Source organism: Neoarius graeffei, chromosome 14 (genome assembly GCF_027579695.1).
Source record: "Neoarius graeffei isolate fNeoGra1 chromosome 14, fNeoGra1.pri, whole genome shotgun sequence".
Taxonomy (NCBI): domain Eukaryota; kingdom Metazoa; phylum Chordata; class Actinopteri; order Siluriformes; family Ariidae; genus Neoarius; species Neoarius graeffei.
Window position 1 is genome coordinate 46,904,342 of NC_083582.1, and position 20,162 is coordinate 46,924,503.

The window sequence follows — 20,162 nt, forward strand, 5'->3', positions numbered from 1 at the left end:
ACTGTATTATTAATGACATTTCTAAATCAGGTATTAACAAATATTTTACTTAGTTTCACACTGAACAATAGACAAACATCTTATTTTTTCCATTAACATGATGCCTAACAGTAAACGTTGTCCGTTAGATCAAACACTCAGAGGTTTTTAGCAGTTTAGCACTCAATGATATGAGTATCGTCTTATTTTAATATACAGTACTCCATTATTGTAAGTGGTTAGCATGGTCACCTCAGCAAGAAGGTTCTGGGTTCGAGCCCAGCAGCCAGCGAGGGCCTTTCTGTGTGGAGTTTGCATGTTCTCCCTGTGTCTGCGTGGGTTTCCTCCGGGTGCTCTGGTTTCCCCCACAGTCCAAAGACATGCAGTTAGGTTAATATGGGACGGCCGTGGGCTGAGGTGCCCTTGAGCGAGGCACCTAACTCCCAACTGCTCCCTGGGCGCTATTAGCATGGCTGCGCACTGCTCTGGGTATGTGTGTGCGCTCATTGCTCATGTGTGTGTTCACTACTTCAGATGGGTTAAATGCAGAGAGGAAATTTCACAAGTGTGTGATGAATAAAGTTGTGCTTTCTTTCTTCTTTAACAGTATTAACAAACTGACAGAAAATGAGCTTCAGTAGTGTTTGGGAGGAAAAAGGTACAAAAAAACAAGAAATAATATATATAAAAAAATAAAAACCTGAATCCTGCAAGTCTTTCTGGTTTTTTGCTCAGCTGAGGTGGTTTTTGCACTAAATGAACACTCCTCTTTCTTTTAATGTCCATCACTATGTAGATTTTTGATGCAATCTGTGCACCCAGGTATCCTGGAGTGTAATTATTCACTCTAGAAGTTCCTCTTTCAGTAAAGAAGGTGGAGGAGTGTGGAATCCAGTGCTTTCATTGCCTTCAAGGTCAGGGGTGATGGGTGTCTCCATCTCCATCTCCTCCACTTTCACTTTAAAGGAAATAACTGTATACAAAAAAAAAATGCATTTCCATGTATGATCATTACAAATCAGGTAAACTGGGAAAATACGTGTTAGAACACTAGCAGTACATACTCTCTTCCTCTGGCTCAGTTTTTAGAGTGATGATTGGCATGTTCACAGGGTGTGTGGATGTCTCTGGAAGCAGAGCTGGCAGGTCTTGGGGCTGAGTAGATACAGACAGAGTGTCTGACTGGAGGTGTCCATCTTGCTGAGGGGCTGAAGTTTTTGACGCGTCATCACTTGTTTTTTTCCTTACATATCGTCTCTCTAAGAATACATTCCCAGAAATGGAAATTTGTAATAAATGATAACACACTAATATCTCCATTTAAAAAAGAAAGTACAATTAAGATCTAATGTATAGAAATTTCAATTTTATATATATATATATATATATATATATATATATATATATATATATATATATATATATATATATATGAGTGATTCCACGCTTATGGGTACTGAAATGGGGACATGAACTTATTCACCTAAAACCATTTCTTTTTTTACCATCAGGTCACAAAACATGTAATCTTTAATGAATGATATGTTAAAAGATAACTTTAATTTTCTGAGATGTAATAAAAACATATTTATATGCCAAAGTCAAGCCTATGAGTTCCAAAATGATGTCTGTTACATTACTTCTGTTACGATTGTCCATCTCGCGTCTGTTACAAATTAATTACAATCTAGCTATATACCATGTTAATCTTATTGAAAGAATGTGTACGTTTATTCTACTACACGTTTATTAATTATATTTGCTAAAACATCACCTTCCTATGGTTCAAAAAGTAATTCTACATTGTTAAAATTGAGAATATATATGTCCACAACACTTCTGTTACGTTCTGACTTTGGCATATAAATATGTTTTTATTACATCTCAGAAAATTAAAGTTATCTTTTAACATATCATTCATTAAAGATTACATGTTTTGTGACCTGATGGTAAAAAAAAGAAATGGTTTTAGGTGAATTTTTAAAAATAAGTTCATGTCCCCATTTCACCCATAAGCGTGGAATCACTCATATATATAATGTTTCATACAATTGAAATTTCTACATGTATTCGTTCTTAAACCAATTGTTAATTGTACCTTATGGAAACCTTGAGAATGAATGATAGTGTTGACATGAAGAAGAGAAAAGGGGGGAGAGAGAGAGAGAAGTTTTTTTTTCTAGGAACAGGAAAAATACATACTCTTTTTACCCGCTGGTTTTTTGCTTGTACGTTCCTGTGGTTCTGTAAGATAAAATAAAATGTAAAAAAGGTCGTCGTCACAGATTAACTTTAACATGTTCGACTGATTTGTTTCTTACAAAATTGTAACTGAAAGTATCTGTTACACTACTGTATACATGTAATAAAATAAGAGTTAGTCCATCAATTTGAGTGCCAATATTTAGTACAACAGCACTGGGATATTTCACTGTTTATATCACTCTGCTCATCCGTGATCACACTAGAATTAAACAATAAGTCAGTCTCTGCATGGAATGGAATGGCATGGCACGACATTGGGAACTATTTTCAATGATGGTAAAAATAAACAAAACATTTGGCCATTTTGTGTCTGAAATGTCAGTAATTTGATAATTTCTTGTTTTTTGCACTATTGTATAAAAGCAATATCACGCTTGCAATCATGCTGTTGTACTGAATGTCAGCACAGTTATAACTCAGCTGGAGGCACAAAATCGCAGGTAATTACAGCCGTGCAGATATTCAGGTTACCGGAGCCGTGCAGATATTTAATACAAAAGCACTCTTGCTCATGCAATATTGCTTAATTCTTGTGTGCTGATGACTATATGCATAATCAAAAGAAGTACTGGACTTGGTACTGAGGTAAGAAGGCTATTGCTGAAACAAGTCTGAAAACTTTGCTCTGAGGTGATACAGTGGTGCTTGAAAGTTTGTGAACCCTTTAGAATTTTCTATATTTCTGCATAAATATGGTCTAAAACATCATCAGAATTTCACACAAGTCCTAAAAGTAGATAAAGAGAACCCAGTTAAACAAATGAGACAAAAATATTATGCTTGGTCATTTATTTATTGAGGAAAATGATCCAATATTACATATCTGTGAGTGGCAAAAGTATGTGAACCTTCACTTTCAGTATCTGGTGTGACCCCCTTGTACAGCAATAACTGCAACTAAATGTTTGCGGTAACTGTTGATCAGTCCTGCACACCGGCTTGGAGGAATTTTAGCCCAGTCCTCCGTACAGAACAGCTTCAACTCTGGGATGTTGGTGGGTTTCCTCACATGAACTGCTCGCTTCAGGTCCTTCCACAACATTTCGATTGGATTAAGGTCAGGACTTTGACTTGGCCATTCCAAAACATTAACTTTATTCTTCTTTAATCATTCTTTGGTAGAACGACTTGTGTGCTTAGGGTCGTTGTCTTGCTGCATGACCCACCTTCTCTTGAGATTCAGTTCATGGACAGATGTCCTGACATTTTCCTTTAGAATTTGCTGGTATAATTCAGAATTCATTGTTCCATCAACGATGGCAAGCCGTCCTGACCCAGATGCAGCAAAACAGGCCCAAACCATGATACTACCACCACCGTGTTTCACAGATGGGATAAGGTTCTTTTGCTGGAATGCAGTGTTTTCCTTTCTCCAAACATAACGCTTCTCATTTAAACCAAAAAGTTCTATTTTGGTCTCATCTGTCCACAAAACATTTTTCCAATAGCCTTCTTGCTTGTCCACATGATCTTTAGCAAACTGCAGATGAGCAGCAATGTTCTTTTTGGAGAGCAGTGGCCTTCTCCTTGCAACCCTGCCATGCACACCATTGTTGTTCAGTGTTCTCCTGATGGTGGACTCATGAACATTAGCCAATGTGAGAGAGGCCTTCAGTTGCTTAGAAGTTACCCTGGGGTCCTTTGTGACCTCAGCGACTATTACACGCCTTGCTCTTGGAGTGATTTTTGTTGGTCGACCACTCCTGGGGAGGGTAACAATGGTCTTGAATTTCCTCCATTTGTACACAATCTGTCTGACTGTGGATTGGTGGCGTCCAAACTCTTTAGAGATGGTTTTGTAACCTTTTCCAGCCTGATGAGCATCAACAATGCTTTTTCTGAGGTCCTCAGAAATCTCCTTTGTTCATGCCATGATACACTTCCACAAACATGTGTTGTGAAGATCAGACTTTGATAGATCCCTGTTCTTTAAATAAAACAGGGTGCCCACTCACACCTGATTGTCATCCCATTGATTGAAAACACCGGACTCTAATTTCATCTTCAAATTAACTGCTAATCCTAGAGGTTCACATACTTTTGCCACTCACAGATATGTAATACTGGATAATTTTCCTCAATAAATAAATGACCAAGTATAATATTTTTGTCTCATTTGTATAACTGGGTTCTCTTTATCTACTTTTAGGACTTGTTTAAAAATCTGATGATGTTTTAGGTCATATTTATGCAGAAATATAGAAAATTCTAAAGGGTTCACAAACTTTCAAGCACCACTGTAACTACTCACATACTATTGGGGTCTCGTTTAGTTATAAATCCTGAAATACTAAAATTAAGACACTGGTCATCGTTACATGGGTTCTTTCTACCTGGGCCAATGGGGGGCTGAAGCTGATATCCAGTGAGTTCACACCAGCCCACAGGGTAGATATCAGGGGATTCACAGTCCACCCACTGATCGAACTCTGACTCCCAGCCATCAAAGTGCAGCAAAAGCAGGCAACCCACACAGCGCTGCACAGTGGCCACACACACCAACCGAGGCTCCATTAGGTCCACTGCCTCCAGCTTCATGCCTGGGGCAAAGCCGTGCTCTACAGTATCCTAGAGGAGGGTGACAAGAGAGATGTTAGCACTTAACTCTATTATTGGATTTTACACACATTAATGAAATGTGATGGAATATTTTACCATGTTAAATAGTCTGCGTGGAGCAGCCTCTGCTCCAGTTTCTTCCAAATATTTGATCCATGTGAAGGTTGCCTGATCATATCCTAATGAAAAAGAAAACAATTGCAATGTCTCTCATACAATCTACAGGAAAGTAAGCAGTCTGAAATGTTTAGATTAAGAAGCTCATACCAGGGGGCAGAGTGAGGGGTATGTCATTTTTCTGGCAATATCCTGTGGGTAAGATGGCATGTGAGCTAGCATGATAGCAAAACCAGTCTGAACCATCTCCAATCTCCACACCGTCAATCCCGACCATGAGATAGCCGTCGAACAGTACCTGATGGACCAGAAAATGCAAACTTGTCAGAGATTAAAAGCAAAAAGATTCACTCCACCAAAAGGTTTAGGAAAATTTTGCTGTTCATTGAACACAGCAAATTACTAGTCAAGATTCAGCATGTGCAGTGCAGAAAAAAATTTAATTTCAAGCAAATCTGTAAATGCTTGCGATCTGAGGCTTGAGTATTGCTATGATTCAATTACGTAAGGTCACAAAAATACCAATATATGTTATAATAACCTTTGCAAACAAACAAGAACACGATCGGTGTACCTTTCGAACAGAAGCAACGCAGATGTTCCCCAGGTTCAGAGGATCGATGGCCTCCAGTTTCATGCCCACTCTGAAAAACCCTCCTTCCATATAAACACTCCTTAACTAAGATTAATTTAAAAAACAGCTTAGTAAGGAAGATTTCTAAACAATTTCATAAAGAATGACCATTAACAAATCACTAAACCAGGGATGAGAATGAAAAATATTTAAAAAGTCTGAAAAAACCAGGGCGGGGCCCATGGCCCAGGGCCTCCAGGGGCTAATAATTTTTGGCTATTTTATTTATTTATTTTATTTATTATTAGACAGGGAGATTATTATTAGACAGGGAGATTCTTTTGTGTAATCTGAGCTGAAGTGGGTTTTGTGCTTTGGTTTTTTGGGGCGCGCGCGCTCTCTCTGCCATGCCGATCCTGTAGGCTGCGCTGACTCAGCTGAAAACTCCGGTCCTCGAGAAAAGAGATAAAAGCCCGCCCACACTGAAAGCTGATTGGCTTATTTTGCTGAGTAACCCAATCAGGATGCTCTTTGTCTGGCATGAGCTACATGAACAAGCACACAGTCTCCCTCGCGCGCGCACATTCTAAGATGCGTGATGCAGACCTTAATGTTGCGCGCGCACGCTCAAAAACGATCATTTTGGTCTGAAAAAGTCGGAAATCCGACGATCGGCAGAAAATTCTCATCCCTGCTAAACTAAGAGCTGAAATAGTTGCCAGCATGAGAAAGACACTTACCTTTTTGAACTGACAAGGCACGCTATCACAGAAAACCTTACGGAATGCTGGATGACTGCTCATATCAACAGACTTATCTGTGAAGAAAGCATAAAGAGCATCAACTAAAAATATGGCTCATCATCAACACCAGGAGCCTCAAAGTGAATTTTAACTTCTGAAAATGGTTTGTGTATTGCACCAAAATATGAAAGAGCTGTAAATTAAGAAAAGGAAATTAAAAGATTTTCTTGGCACCAGTAATAATTTTCAATTAACAAAAATGTATGAATTGTATTGTTTGCTGTTTGATTATTAAAATAATCATTAAACATATACTGTCATGCCTTTATGGTCATTTGCAAACGCAGAACTACAATTTAAAAAGCAATGTTATTCAATCAAGGAAAAAAAAAAAAAAAGATTAATGCTAGTATGCACGCTCCGAGCAACAGACAATTCTACTGGCCACCATTACCTGTGTCCTTAATGAGATGACCCACTCTAATGGACCAGTTTACAGGATGTATAAGGGGGCTGAACATGTGGCACCAGAAATCTGAAAGCACTTCTCCTGAGGCTCCAAGCCCTGCATCTTCGTATATGAGCCTTAGACGGCCGCCAATCACAGTGTCTACCACTGCTGTACGGGTTCGGCTAACCAGAGAGCGATCCACTACTTCTACACGGACCCCCTGCCTGAAGGGATACTTCATACTATCTGCCATCTGAGAGGGACAGAAAAGAAAGAAGTATACAGTAGGAGCTTTGTACTATACATGGAAAACTAGTAAATACAGGACACACTGTACATTTGGTGTTACCATAGCATGAAAATCCACAGGTATTGTAGATGCTCCTACAAGTCTCTGCATCAAGTATGATTTCCAATCAATCATACGTTTTTTGATCTCTGAGGGGAAAAATAAAAAATTGAACGCCAGGAAACAACACAGTGTCTTACTGTTGCTTTTTCTGTTTAAATAAAGTATTATAGGATTTATCAGACATTTTCTGACTTACCCTGAGGGGGAACAAGTAGTTTGCTGTTCACTGCACACCAGCCAATAGGATGGACATCAGCAGTACCCAGGTTACACCAAAAATCATGATGATGATCATCTTCAAAACCCATGTATCTTAATAGGGCCTTGTAACCTGAGTGAGGAAAAGAATAAGACTACTGATCCAAGTTATGATTGTTCTAAAGAGGAAACACTTCAGCATGTAGAGATTAATAAAAAAAAATAAGATCGATACTGTATGATAAACATAACTGTAGTTGCTACATATTCAAGTGTCAACCTAATAGTAAACCTGTGAGCAAGGACGCGTTATCCTAATGGGCTTCATGGGCAGCTGCCCGGGGCCTCGGAGGTAGCGAGATCGGAAAATATGAAACGATATTTCATTAGTTTTGATCATATTGATAACATTTTTGATGCATTTCGCCACCCGTAAGAAAGCCCACCTTGTCCCGTCGCATGAATCACCCGTCATTGTCAATATGATCACTGTCCACCATGTCTTCACACGCTACGCCAGCTTGAGTTCAATGATTTAATTAACGACTTCGCTTTCCAGAAAAGTAGGAGAGTGCCCTTGTAAGTTGACCCATGGCTGTCAAACTGAATGCGCAAAGCTGTGTGCCACTGCTGTTTGGGACATTACGTGTGTGAAAGGATGAAATGTTTCACATAGCCTAACATTTTGAGATTTATTTCTGAGAAGCAAGATATTTTTCTTTCTTTGTTATCGCTCTTTGTTTTCACAAGTTAAAAGTCGCCTGGATTCCAAAATGAAAACGAACGGTTATATACCAAATGAACGTTCTTGTTCTGAATACTAAAGAAACTGTTGTAGGCCTCGGTTATGTTCTTGACATGTTGTTCATTGACTCACTCATTCAAAGGCTTCTTGAGGCTAAACTTTAGTTAACCAGACTTGTTAACCGTGATGTCTGATGGATTTTTTCACCATGCAATTGCCTATTTCACCATTGCTTTTTCTCGATTAAATACGTGTTGATGGATATAAAGTTTTATCGTTCAATAGTATTTCTAATTGTGCCACTGTCATTATTTAAGTTTCTGTGTCTAGTTAGACAGGCACGTCTGAGGGGGTGAATTTGCTGAGCGCAGTTGACAACAGGCAGGGGTGGGGCCTCGGGGGGGTGCCTGCCCAGGGCCTCGGCAAGGGTTAACGCGGCCCTGCCTGTGTGAGTGTTCTAGTTTGACTCACCTTACCATTTTACACTCTTATACCAAGATAAACCAACATCCAGAAAAAAAATACCAAGTCTACCTTCACTTTCTTTATAACCTAAACGACAAGCTCATGTTCATTCATACCTATAGTAGTGTTGTAAAGTTGGTGAACCATTTAGAATTTTCTATATTTCTGCATAGATATGACCTAAAATCATCAGCTTTTCACACAAGTCCTAAAAGTAGATAAAGAAACCCAATTAAATGAGACCAAAAAATATTGGTTATTTATTTATTAAGGAAAATGATCCAATATTCCATATCAGGGAGGGGCAAACGTATGTAAACCTTTGCTTTCGGTATCTGTTCTGACCCCCTTGTGCAGCAATAACTGCAACAAAATGTTTCCAGTAACCGTTGATCAGTCCTGCACACCGGCTTGGAGGAACTTTAGCCCATTCCTCTGCACAGAACAGCTTCAACTCTGAGAGTTTGTTGGGTTTCCTCACATTAACTACTCATACAACATTTCCACTGGATTAAGCTTTGACTTTGACTTGGCCATTCCAAAACATTAACTTTATTCTTCTTTAATGATTCTTTAGTAGAATGACTTGTGTGCTTAGGGTCATTGTCTTGCTGCATGACCCACTTTCTCTTGAAATTTAGTTCATGGACAGATCTCCTGACGTTTTCCTTTAGAATTTGCTGAAATAATTAAGAATTCATTGTTCCATCACTGACGGCAAGCCGTCCTGGTGCAGATGCAGCAAAACAGGCCCAAACTATGATACTACCACCTCCATGTTTCACAGATGGGATAAGGTTCTTATGCAGGAATACGGAGTTCTTTTCTCCAACCATAATGCTTCTCATTTAAACCAAAAAGTTCTATTTTGATCTCATCTGTCCACAAACTTTTTCCAATAGTTCTCTGGCTTGTCCATGTGATCTTTAGCAAACTGTAATCTGGCAGCCATGTTCTTTTTGAAGAGCAGTAGCTTTCCCATTGCAATCCCGACATACACACCATTGTTGTTCAGGGTTCTCCTGATCATGGATTCATAAATGTTAGTATTAGCCAATGTTAGAGGGGCCTTTAGTTGCTTAGAAGTTATCCTGGCTTCCTTTGTGACCTTGCAGACTATTACACACTATTTTTGGCTGATTTTTGCTATAATTGTCCTTTTAATGGACAATTTTGTCCTGCTCCCAAATCTTAAGTATTTTTCAAAATTTTCACAAACAGAAACTCCTAGTGTAAAATGGATTTTTTTTTCTACCACAGCCCAGATTTAGGCAAATATGCACCAATATACAGTACCAGTCAAGAGTTTGGACTCATTAAAAGGTTTTTCTGTATTTGGACCATTTTCTACATTGTAGAACAAAACTGAAGACATCAAAACTATAAAATAGCATATGGAACATATATGGAATTATGTGATAAAAGTGTTTTTAAAAAATGTTTCATATTTGAGAATGTTCAAAGTAGCCACTGTTTACCTTGACACTTTGCACACTATTGGTATTATCTTAACCAGCTTCATGAGGTAGTCACCTGGAATGCTTTTCAATTAACAGGCGTGCCTCGTCAAAAGTTAATTACTGGAATTTCTTACCTTCTTAATGTGTTTGAGATCAAACAGTAAATAGTAAATAATAAAAATACAGTAAATAGCCAGATTCCACAACTGTAGTAATCCATATTATGTCAAGAACCGCTCAACTAAGAGAAACGACATCCATCATTACTTTAAGACATGACATGTCTTTTAGTTAATAAAAATAAAGAAAAAAAACCATTGAATTAAAAGGGGTGTCCAAACTTTTGACTGGTACTGTATTTAGTTACTGTAACCAGTGGAGCTTTTTAGATTTGAACTTTTCAGCATCAGAACATAAACCAGTTACATACTGTTCAAATCCCAAGCATTTTCAACAGCACTTTTCCTACTTTTATTAGAATTTTATTTAGTCTCACGGTAACATTGTTTTTATTTGTGTCGAACTTATGAAGCTTTAATTTAAACCCCTTCAGTTCAAGTGACCAATTTGGCATAAAATTATAGCTATTACAAATTTTATAGTGGTTAATAGTAGTTATTTTTGTCATTTTCAATAAATAAAATAGATAAAATTGCACACTCCCTAGCAATATATCCCAGACACTTGACAATCTTGGAGTGTTTTGGATGTGCAGTAGTTTTCACCCAGTTAACACTGTTTGTGCAAACGTCCTGACAACTGACTATAGATAGTTTTCACATGACGTCACAGAGTCGGGGATTCCCTAGTGGCGGCCATCTTGCGGGTCAAGCTTACCGTACGGGTGACTGAGCACACATTGTAACGCGCGAGTACAAAGTCTTCAAAAGAACCCAAGCAGGCTATTTAAAAGTCAAGTCAAGTTTATTTGTATAGCGCTTTTAACAATAAACATTGTCGCAAAGCAGCTTTACAGAATTTGAACGACTTAAAACATGAGCTAATTTTATCCCTAATCTATCCCCAATGAGCAAGCCTGTGGCGACGGTGGCAAGGAAAAACTCCCTCAGGCGACATGAGGAAGAAACCTCGAGAGGAACCAGACTCAAAAGGGAACCCATCCTCATTTGGGCAACAACAGACAGCCTGACTATAATATTAACAGTTTTAACATTTAAAAGCTAGCAATGGTGCACACCTGTTGTATTCACGGCTGTCGTAATAGGTCAGATGATGAAGTCAAGCGGAGCTTTTATGGAATTCCCACTGTACGGGAGCACGAACGCGAGCAAACAAAGTCGGCATACAAAGGAGAAATCTATGGCTTGCGAGAATCAACTGCAAGGATTATCAGCCTTCCAAACACAGCAAAGTCTGCTCCGATCATTTTATAAGTGGTAAGTTGTTTAAATAAACAATCAATTGTGTTTAAGTTTGTTTTTGGAAACCAAAACATCATGTGAACAATCTCTGGAGAATGCCTAACTGGAACCGCTGAGTGTACATTTACATTGTAATGTACACTTAATATCGCTCGTTTGTCACGTTTCTATTTGAAACTTGTCACTTCACTCACGCAAGGGTCATTTTTGAAAAACATTTTAGGTCTATTCTGTATGATTTGATTTGTGTTTGGGATGCAAACAGCGCGCCTTTTGGCAGATGCCGCCTGAATCGTGCAGATCCGATTTTTTTTTTAGGGGGGGCGTTGGAGTGTCTGATTATAATTTCCAAGTAAATTCTGTATTAAAATTACTAAATAAGCAAATCCATTGCAGTCCATGAAACAGGAAGTATAAGGATGAGAAAAAAACAGTTTAAATCAGAATGCTGCGCACATTTGTGCAGCCCGAGCAGTGTGCAGGACTGCGCAAATGTGCGCAGCTTTCTGATTTAAACTGTTTTTTTTTCTCATCCTTATACTTCCCATTTCATGGACTGTAACGGATTTGCTTATTTAGTAATTTTAATACAGAATTTACTTTGAAATTATAATCAGACACTCCAACGCCTCCCCTAAAAAAAAAAAAAATCGGATCTGCGCGATTCAGCCGTGAAAAAGGCGGCATCCGACAAAAGGTGCGCTGTGAATATATAAAGTTGTATATATCCGACAGCCTTTAAAGTTTGATGAAGTCAGTTTCAGGCTTTGGAGCAGGCTTTGGCAGTTTCAGGCTTTGGCAGCCCTGCATAGTCACTTGAAAATGCATCTTTGTCCACTTCGTAGGGGTCAATTCCCCCAATCAAGGCCAGTTTGGCTGCATACCGTTGTCGTGAGATGTCGTCTAATGTATCTATATACTTCTATTTGCTTGATTTTGCCGACATTGATCTTTATTTTAGAAAACTGACTATATAACTTCATAAATTCGTCCGAGATAACGTAGCCGGTAATGGCGATGGTCCGTTTTGTTTGCCCCACAACATGGCAGCTGGAGGGCGTTCCCCGGAATGCCGTGACGTCAGTGAAAACTATCTATAATAAATGTGCTAAAGAACTTGTTACCAGCAAGCCGAATGACCGTAGCAATCCAGTAAACCTTGGTGAGTAAAGCAGTGCGAGTATTCAGGACCTCCACTTGCAATCCCACCTCAATGTCCTCCCATTGAGCACAAAGTGGTACCTGTGTGGACAAGAATCAGCACTCAAATACACAAGTGTGAATAAATTAGAGAAAAAGTACAATACGTTTGTAGTTGTAAAAGTAAAAATATACCACAGGTCTATTGTTCTCTATAGCATTTTCTACTTCATACGTTTACAATAAAAAAAATGAAAAAAAATTAAAGGTTTTAATTTGCCTGGTATTATAGTGTTATGGTACTTCTGTGCCGATTTTAACTGCTTTTAAAATTACAGCCTGAAGGAGAAACACTCACATGTCTGAAGCAGGACACCGGGGCTGCGAGACAGCCGTGTTTCTCAAGGTAAAGTCCCCAGTTAAAACCAGAAGAGGCTGGAGAAAGGAGAATAACCATGACTATGTGCACCAAAAAAACAAACAAACAAAAAAAACCTATGTACACCAATGCGTATTATGCGCATAGGAGATGCACCATCTTTCTTGATAGCTGCACTGCCATGATGACGTTCTGTGACTTCTACCCGAGAAGCAGCATTGTTCTGTGGTGCATGAGCTTTCCGAAGAGGCCTTCCCTAAACATGGACACACAAAGGTGTTCAAGTCATGAGAACATCTCAAAGCATCCAAAGAACGTCAGACAGAATTCATATTTTCACATTCACCTAGTTATATTCTAAAAATGTACAGCCTGTTTGGACACAGCATCTTCCTTTAAAGGGCATATCCTGGACCAATTTAGTGGGTTTTTTATATGAAAGTACATCCCTTTACACACTCATCCAGAAGGGTGATTTTGCACGAGGCCAACTGTCTACAGCAGAAAAAAATAAAATAAAACGCATCTGGAAAAATCCCAAGGGAGTCTGGAGCCAGACTGATCCAGATTCGTGATGTCACGTGCGGATGCGCCAGCAGGCTGAGAGGCAAACACAGGAACACCCAATTTAGAGTATAGTCTCTCTTATTTCTTACCCTGGCAACAGTCAACTTGTGAATTGCCGATTTTCTTGGCCTTTTTCTCGGCTCTGCTTGGTCCTCAGCTTCGAGGGCCTCAGTGGATGCGGCACTTCGCCTTCTGTCAGGAGAGACGAACACGGCTGGCTCCTTTGGTGACGCTGACACAGATGGAGACGGTGTTGCTTTGGGCATTCTAACAGATGGAACTGCGTTTTTTTTTCAGATCAAGTTGCTTCTTGAAGCCCATTTCCCACTGCAAATAGTTCTCAAAGTCGTCGGGCTTTATGAAGTGAGCCGCGCATATGATGCTGTGGTCTGTTGCATGTTGCCAGTTTTTCCGGGTGCCTCGCACGAAGCGCTCCCATTTCTCTCTCATTGTCCGGTCTTTTGGGAAACGATGAGTACTAATCCCATTAAGATTGGTGTTGCTACACCCTCCTACGATACATCTGTTAACCATTTTAATAATTACGTGATAACATTGAAGAAATTTGCAGAAAACCACCAGGTTGTATTCTCATAACAAACCAGCGCTGACATGGGATTGAGAAGGAGGCTTTTGTGACGTGACGTCACAAAAATCAATGTTTCCCTGGAAATCCAAATGCCAAGTTTTTTCAGAGGCGGACCACTTCGCCTCAAATGGCTTGATTTCAACTGAATTTTTCTAGTATTGCGCAAGGTAACAAAATTGCACAAAATACAAAATGTGACAGATATTTGACCAAAGTTTAATATAAAATAAGAGAATTACATTGATCTTGCTCCTGAATTTACCCAAGATGTGCCCTTTAACATATTGACTTCATAGATCATTTCACTGCTCACCTGTAACCGTGCCATTATAGATGATTTTTTAGAGTTGGAGGAGAAGGAGCGGGAGCAAGACGGACTGCAGAAGCGCTTGGATCTAGAGTAAAAAGCGCCCCGAGTTCCAGAAATTCCACACATCTCGCAAACCACTACGGACAAGCAAGTCAAACATACTCAATCAAAAGCAATTACAAGTGAGAAAATGGCTCAACACTTCACTGATTAATGAGTTTTGTAAATTATATATTTATTAGTGTTCAAAACCTCAGTGTTAGCGAGGGATAGTAGTAACATTTGTCCAATCAGGGTAGTTACAGCGAAATCTTTTTGGTTATCAGTGCATTTCCTATGCAGTGCATCTGCCAATCTAAAAAGTTAACACACCATTAATAATAATTCTGGGCATCTCGAATTAAGAGAAATCAAAATCACCTTTTTACCCTCATAGGCTTTGCACCGTCACGTGACCCCCATGGCAACGGTAAATACGCCGCCATGACAGGAGGCAGTTTAAAGCAAAATGGCAACAAGACAGACAGAACACATGCCTTCTCTCCCAAAATATCAGGATTCTTTAGGCCCTGAAGAGTATAACAATTACAAAATAAAAATCAAAAGCTGCTGGAATTTATTTAGCGAGTTTTCATACACAAGTCCAGGACTAACAAGTTCAAGTATGGCCACAAAAACTGACATGGCTGGCAGGCCAGTATAGATTTCACTCTCTCTTCATCCTTCTCCAAACTTTCACAACTCATGGGATCACTTCTGACACTAGATGTTGCTTTATTTTCAAATATTTCCATATCCATTAAAGTCATGTCGGTTTGTACAGAAATAAGCATACTGTTTTCCAGCGTATCAATCTTACTTAAGATGTTGGATAATTTGTCGGACGACTCGTTGCGTTGTGCCTTGTCGATTTCATCCATGTCAAAGTTGTCCTTGTTGTCATCTTGCACTTCAATTGCACAATCTTTTCTTTGTTGATCTCTCAACCAAACGATTGTGTCTTGAGAGAAGATTCTTTCGAAGGCCGAGACACAGAGGTCGATGAGTGCCCCATCGCAACCGTAGGTGCCCAGTCTGGATGGGTTTCTTCATATATGGTTGCAGGCTTTTCTGAACCATCCATCCATTATCTGCAGCCTATCCCAGCTGACTATGGGTGAGAGGTGGGGTACACCCTGGACAAGTCGCCAGGTCATCGCAGGGCTGACACAGAGACAAACAACCATTCACACTCACATTCACACCTACAGTCAATTTAGAGCCACCAATTAGCCTAACCTGCATGTCTTTGGACTGTGGGGGAAACCGGAGCACCCGGAGGAAACCCACACAGACACGGGGAGAACATGCAAACTCCACACAGAAAGGCCCGTCGGCCACTGGGCTCGAACCCAGAACCTTCTTGCTGTGAGGCGACAGTGCTAACCACTACACCACCATGCCACCCTCATTCCTGAACCGATGAAACCAAAAGTTATCCACATAGAAAGTTCAGAATTTGTTCGAAAAGCATATTAAGTTCTAAAATTAAATTTTTTTGGAATTCTTACCTTCATGGAAATGAAGTGAGCATACCATAGGGTTTTCGACCTTTCAGTTCGACACCGAGTCCTGCCGAATGTTTGCGAGTCATTTTTCCCTTCTACGTTTAGAAATCTGTCTAGTTTTGTTTTTCCCCCAATGATGAATTACTTTTGGTAAATTAAAAAAAATCCAATGTCTTTGTTTCGTTCAAAACGATTTGCACATCCAAAAACACAGCAAAACCTTCCCATACTGATCAATAACTAACTCGTCTGAATGAAGCACTACAAGCTGCCTCTTGTCATGGCGGCGTAGTTACCGTTGCTATGGGGGTCACATGATGGTGCAAAGCCGCTATAGTGCATCCCTGATATAATGTCTTATGGATGATGTGCATATATGCAATCTAGAGAGTAAAGCAGTAGGTGATACTCAATTTTTTTTTTAAGTTGTACCTGATTCATCAGCATATTCCACAGGAGAGAGTGGGGCAAATGTGGGACTGATATGTCCATCTTTATCAGGTGGAAGCTGTTCACTGTGCTCTTTATCCTTTGTTTTCTTTTCTTTCTCTGGTGTATCCAAGTCTGCGTTCAGAGAGGACCGACCTTCCTTCATATCAAAATCAAAACAAAATGTATTCAGTGGAGGTGCATCGAATAGCCAATAAATTTTAGGGCAGTGATTCTCAGTCCTGTTCTCAATTATTTACACTCACTGGCCACTTTAGGAACACCCATACATCTGCTGTTTTATGCGGTTCTCTAATCAGCCAGTCCCTTGACAGCAGCGCAATGCATAAAATCATGCAGGTATAAATCAAGCGCTTCAGTTAATTTTCACTTCAGACATCAAAATGGGAAGTTTTGTGATCGCTGTGACTTTCACTGTGGCATGGGTGTTGGTGCCAGATGGACTGGTTTGAGTTTTTCAGAAACTTCTGATCTCCTGGGGTTTTCACACACAACAGTGACAGTGTAGAGTTCACACAGAACGGTGCGGAAAACAAAAAAGACATTGAGTGAGCAGCAGTTCTGTGGGTGGAAACGCCTTGTTGATATGAAAGGTCAAAGGAAAATGGCCAGATTGATTCGAGCTGCCAGGAAGGATATAGCAACTCTTTACAATCGTGGTGAGCAGAAAAGTATCTCAGCATGCAACAGCAGGATACTACATTGGGTTCCACTCCTGCCAGCCAAGAACAGGAATCTTAGAATCAAGAACAAGTTCCTATTAAAGTGACCAGTGAGTGTATACATTTATTATACAACCCCGATTCCAAAAAAGTTGGGACAAAGTACAAATTGTGAATAAAAACGGAATGCAATAATTTACAAATCTCAAAAACTGATATTGTATTCACAATAGAACATAGACAACATATCAAATGTCGAAAGTGAGACATTTTGAAATTTCATGCCAAATATTGGCTCATTTGAAATTTCATGACAGCAACACATCTCAAAAAAGTTGGGACAGGGCAATAAGAGGCTGGAAAAGTTAAAGGTACAAAAAAGGAACAGCTGGAGGACCAAATTGCAACTCATTAGGTCAATTGGCAATAGGTCATTAACATGACTGGGTATAAAAAGAGCATCTTGGAGTGGCAGCAGCTCTCAGAAGTAAAGATGGGAAGAGGATCACCAATCCCCCAATTCTGCGCCGACAAATAGTGGAGCAATATCAGAAAGGAGTTCGACAGTGTAAAATTGCAAAGAGTTTGAACATATCATCATCTGCAGTGCATAATATCATCAAAAGATTCAGAGAATCTGGAAGAATCTCTGTGCGTAAGGGTCAAGGCCGGAAAACCATACTGGGTGCCCGTGATCTTCGGGCCCTTAGACGGCACTGCATCACATACAGGCATGCTTCTGTATTGGAAATCACAAAATGGGCTCAGGAATATTTCCAGAGAACATTATTTGTGAACACAATTCACCGGGCCATCCGATGTTGCCAGCTAAAACTCTATAGTTCAAAGAAGAAGCCGTATCTAAACGGCTTTATGTTCTGTGGTCAGACGAATCAAAATTTGAAGTTCTTTATGGAAATCAGGGACGCCATATCATTCGGACTAAAGAGGAGAAGGACGACAAGTTGTTATCAGCGCTCGGTTCAGAAGCCTGCATCTCTGATGGTATGGGGTTGCATTAGTGCGTGTGGCATGGGCAGCTTACACATCTGGAAAGACACCATCAATGCTGAAAGGTATATCCAGGTTCTAGAGCAACATATGCTCCCATCCAGACGACGTCTCTTTCAGGGAAGACCTTGCATTTTCCAACATGACAATGCCAAACCACATACTGCATCAATTACAGCATCATGGCTGCGTAGAAGAAGGGTCCGGGTACTGAACTGGCCAGCCTGCAGTCCAGATCTTTCACCCATAGAAAACATTTGGCGCATCATAAAACAGAAGATACGACAAAAAAGACCTAAGACAGTTGAATCCTACATTAGACAAGAATGGGTTAACATTCCTATCCCTAAACTTGAGCAACTTGTCTCCTCAGTCCCCAGACGTTTACAGACTGTTGTAAAGAGAAAAGGGGATGTCTCACAGTGGTAAACATGGCCTTGTCCCAACTTTTTTGAGATGTGCTGTTGTCATGAAATATAAAATCACCTAATTTTTCTCTTTAAATGATACATTTTCTCAGTTTAAACATTTGATATGTCATCTATGTTCTATTCTGAATAAAATATGGAATTTTGAAACTTCCACATCATTGCATTCCGTTTTTATTTACAATTTGTACTCTGTCCCAACTTTTTTGGAATCGGGGTTGTATGTAGACAGTGACTTATTTCAGGCTCCCATTCCACCTTCAGAGGGTAACCACTAACTCTGTAGCCCTTGAACACCTGGCTGAGATGTCTCGGCTTTAAAGAGAGGTTTAGGAGGTACTCACAGAGTCCCGTTTCTGATACTCCGTGTTCACATTTTGTTTTTTCCCCTTTGGACTGCATACTGCGCAGGTGGTGCCATGGCCTCCACAGTTAGCGCAAGGTGGTCGGTTAAAAATAGTTGGAATGGCACCTTCCTTCAGCTTGAGCCCTCTAGAACCCATGGTCTTGGTGACTGTGGTAGATCTGGGCTCAAAACAGTCCTTGCTAAAGTGTTCAGAGCACAAGAAAGAGAAGGGCTTGGCAACCCATTTGTGGCGAGTTCTTTGTACCTGCTTCTCCCATTTCAGAAACTCACCACGATCTTTGGGAAACCTGAACATACTAACATTGTACCGGTATGACTTTCCACAGCCATATGCTACACACTTGGGCATTTTATGATTTTCAGATGGCGTTAGTTGGGTGAATCTTGCAGACTCTCTAGTTCTTTGAGAGGCTCAAATCATTTCCCCCTGAAAGTATATCTGAAAGAAATGAGTCAGAAAAAGAGGATATTGTTTGGTATTAGTATTAAAACATGGGTCTGTATCTATAAACTTATTGCATGAGTAAACTAATACATTAGTGCTACTATTCACCCTTCATCAGTATATCCCTTACAGTTCAGCAGCACATGCTCTGCAAATTTTCAACAACAGCAACATACCACACATTCACTGCAGGAGTGGGCGATTAGTGATCATAACAACGAGGGTTTCACAGGTAAACCAAACAACTCCCAATAAAATGAGCCGAAAACAATACTGAATGAATCTTTTAGCCGAAATATTACCTATACATTTTACAAAACAAAAACTATCACTCAACCATAGAACTCCTCCAAACGTTTCACGCTTCTTCTGCGCCTTTTTTTAAATCTCAAAAGGCGCACTACTGCCACCATGTGGCGATAAACTGCCTTGCCACGGTTCAAACGCCCCTCACTACTGTAGTTTGTCACAGTAGTTTGGAATATGGTACATATTTATATACAAGTAAGTAAATACCTTACTTAATATGTTATAATTAGCGTTAATACCACGGTAAGGATCTACAAATAGACGAACTAGTAGTTCGGTGTGTGTAGCGGTTCCATGGTGTAATGGTTAGCACTCTGGACTCTGAATCCAGCGATCCGAGTTCAAATCTCGGTGGAACCTGGTTTTTTTTTCATAGGTGTGAATACCACCTGGAGTTGATGTGTGTAAACTTCTGGTTAAATTTAACCGATTTAAAGTGCATATCCTGGACCAATATAGTGGTTTTTTTTATATGAAAGTATGTCCCTTTACACATTTGTCCAGAAGGGTAATTTTGCACAAGGCCATCTGTCTGCAGCAGAAAAAAATAAAACAACAAAACACATCTGGAAAAATCCCAAGGGAGTCTGGAGCAAGATTGATCCAGATTCATGACGTCACGTGCGGATCTGCCAGCAGGCTGAGAGACTAGTCTGGCTAACGCGACT

General features: G+C 39.9%; 1 protein-coding gene and 1 non-coding gene across 3 annotated transcripts; one reads left to right on the plus strand and one right to left on the minus strand.

Annotated features, from left to right (window-relative positions):
• Positions 1-31: 31 nt before the first annotated feature.
• Positions 32-19,575, minus strand: l3mbtl2 (L3MBTL histone methyl-lysine binding protein 2). Of its 2 annotated transcripts, none has more exons than XM_060939813.1 (18): positions 19,362-19,575; positions 18,718-19,179; positions 16,255-16,411; positions 14,279-14,412; positions 12,966-13,065; positions 12,789-12,865; positions 12,415-12,532; positions 7,237-7,371; positions 7,038-7,126; positions 6,692-6,941; positions 6,235-6,311; positions 5,495-5,599; positions 5,071-5,218; positions 4,900-4,982; positions 4,578-4,812; positions 2,182-2,223; positions 1,044-1,238; positions 32-952 (listed from the first exon to the last, which is right to left on the minus strand). In XM_060939813.1, the coding sequence occupies exons 2-18, from the start codon at positions 19,087-19,089 to the stop codon at positions 822-824; spliced, it is 2,448 nt and encodes an 815-aa protein (XP_060795796.1). In that variant the 5' UTR covers positions 19,090-19,179; positions 19,362-19,575; the 3' UTR covers positions 32-821. The 2 variants fall into 2 exon arrangements, with proteins under 2 accessions (XP_060795796.1, XP_060795797.1); XM_060939814.1 differs by having other exon boundaries at positions 19,294-19,373.
• Positions 19,576-19,782: 207 nt separating this feature from the next.
• Positions 19,783-19,854, plus strand: trnaq-cug (transfer RNA glutamine (anticodon CUG)). The gene has a single exon. It is a non-coding gene; the product is annotated as a tRNA-Gln (tRNA).
• The last annotated feature ends 308 nt before the right edge of the window (positions 19,855-20,162 follow it).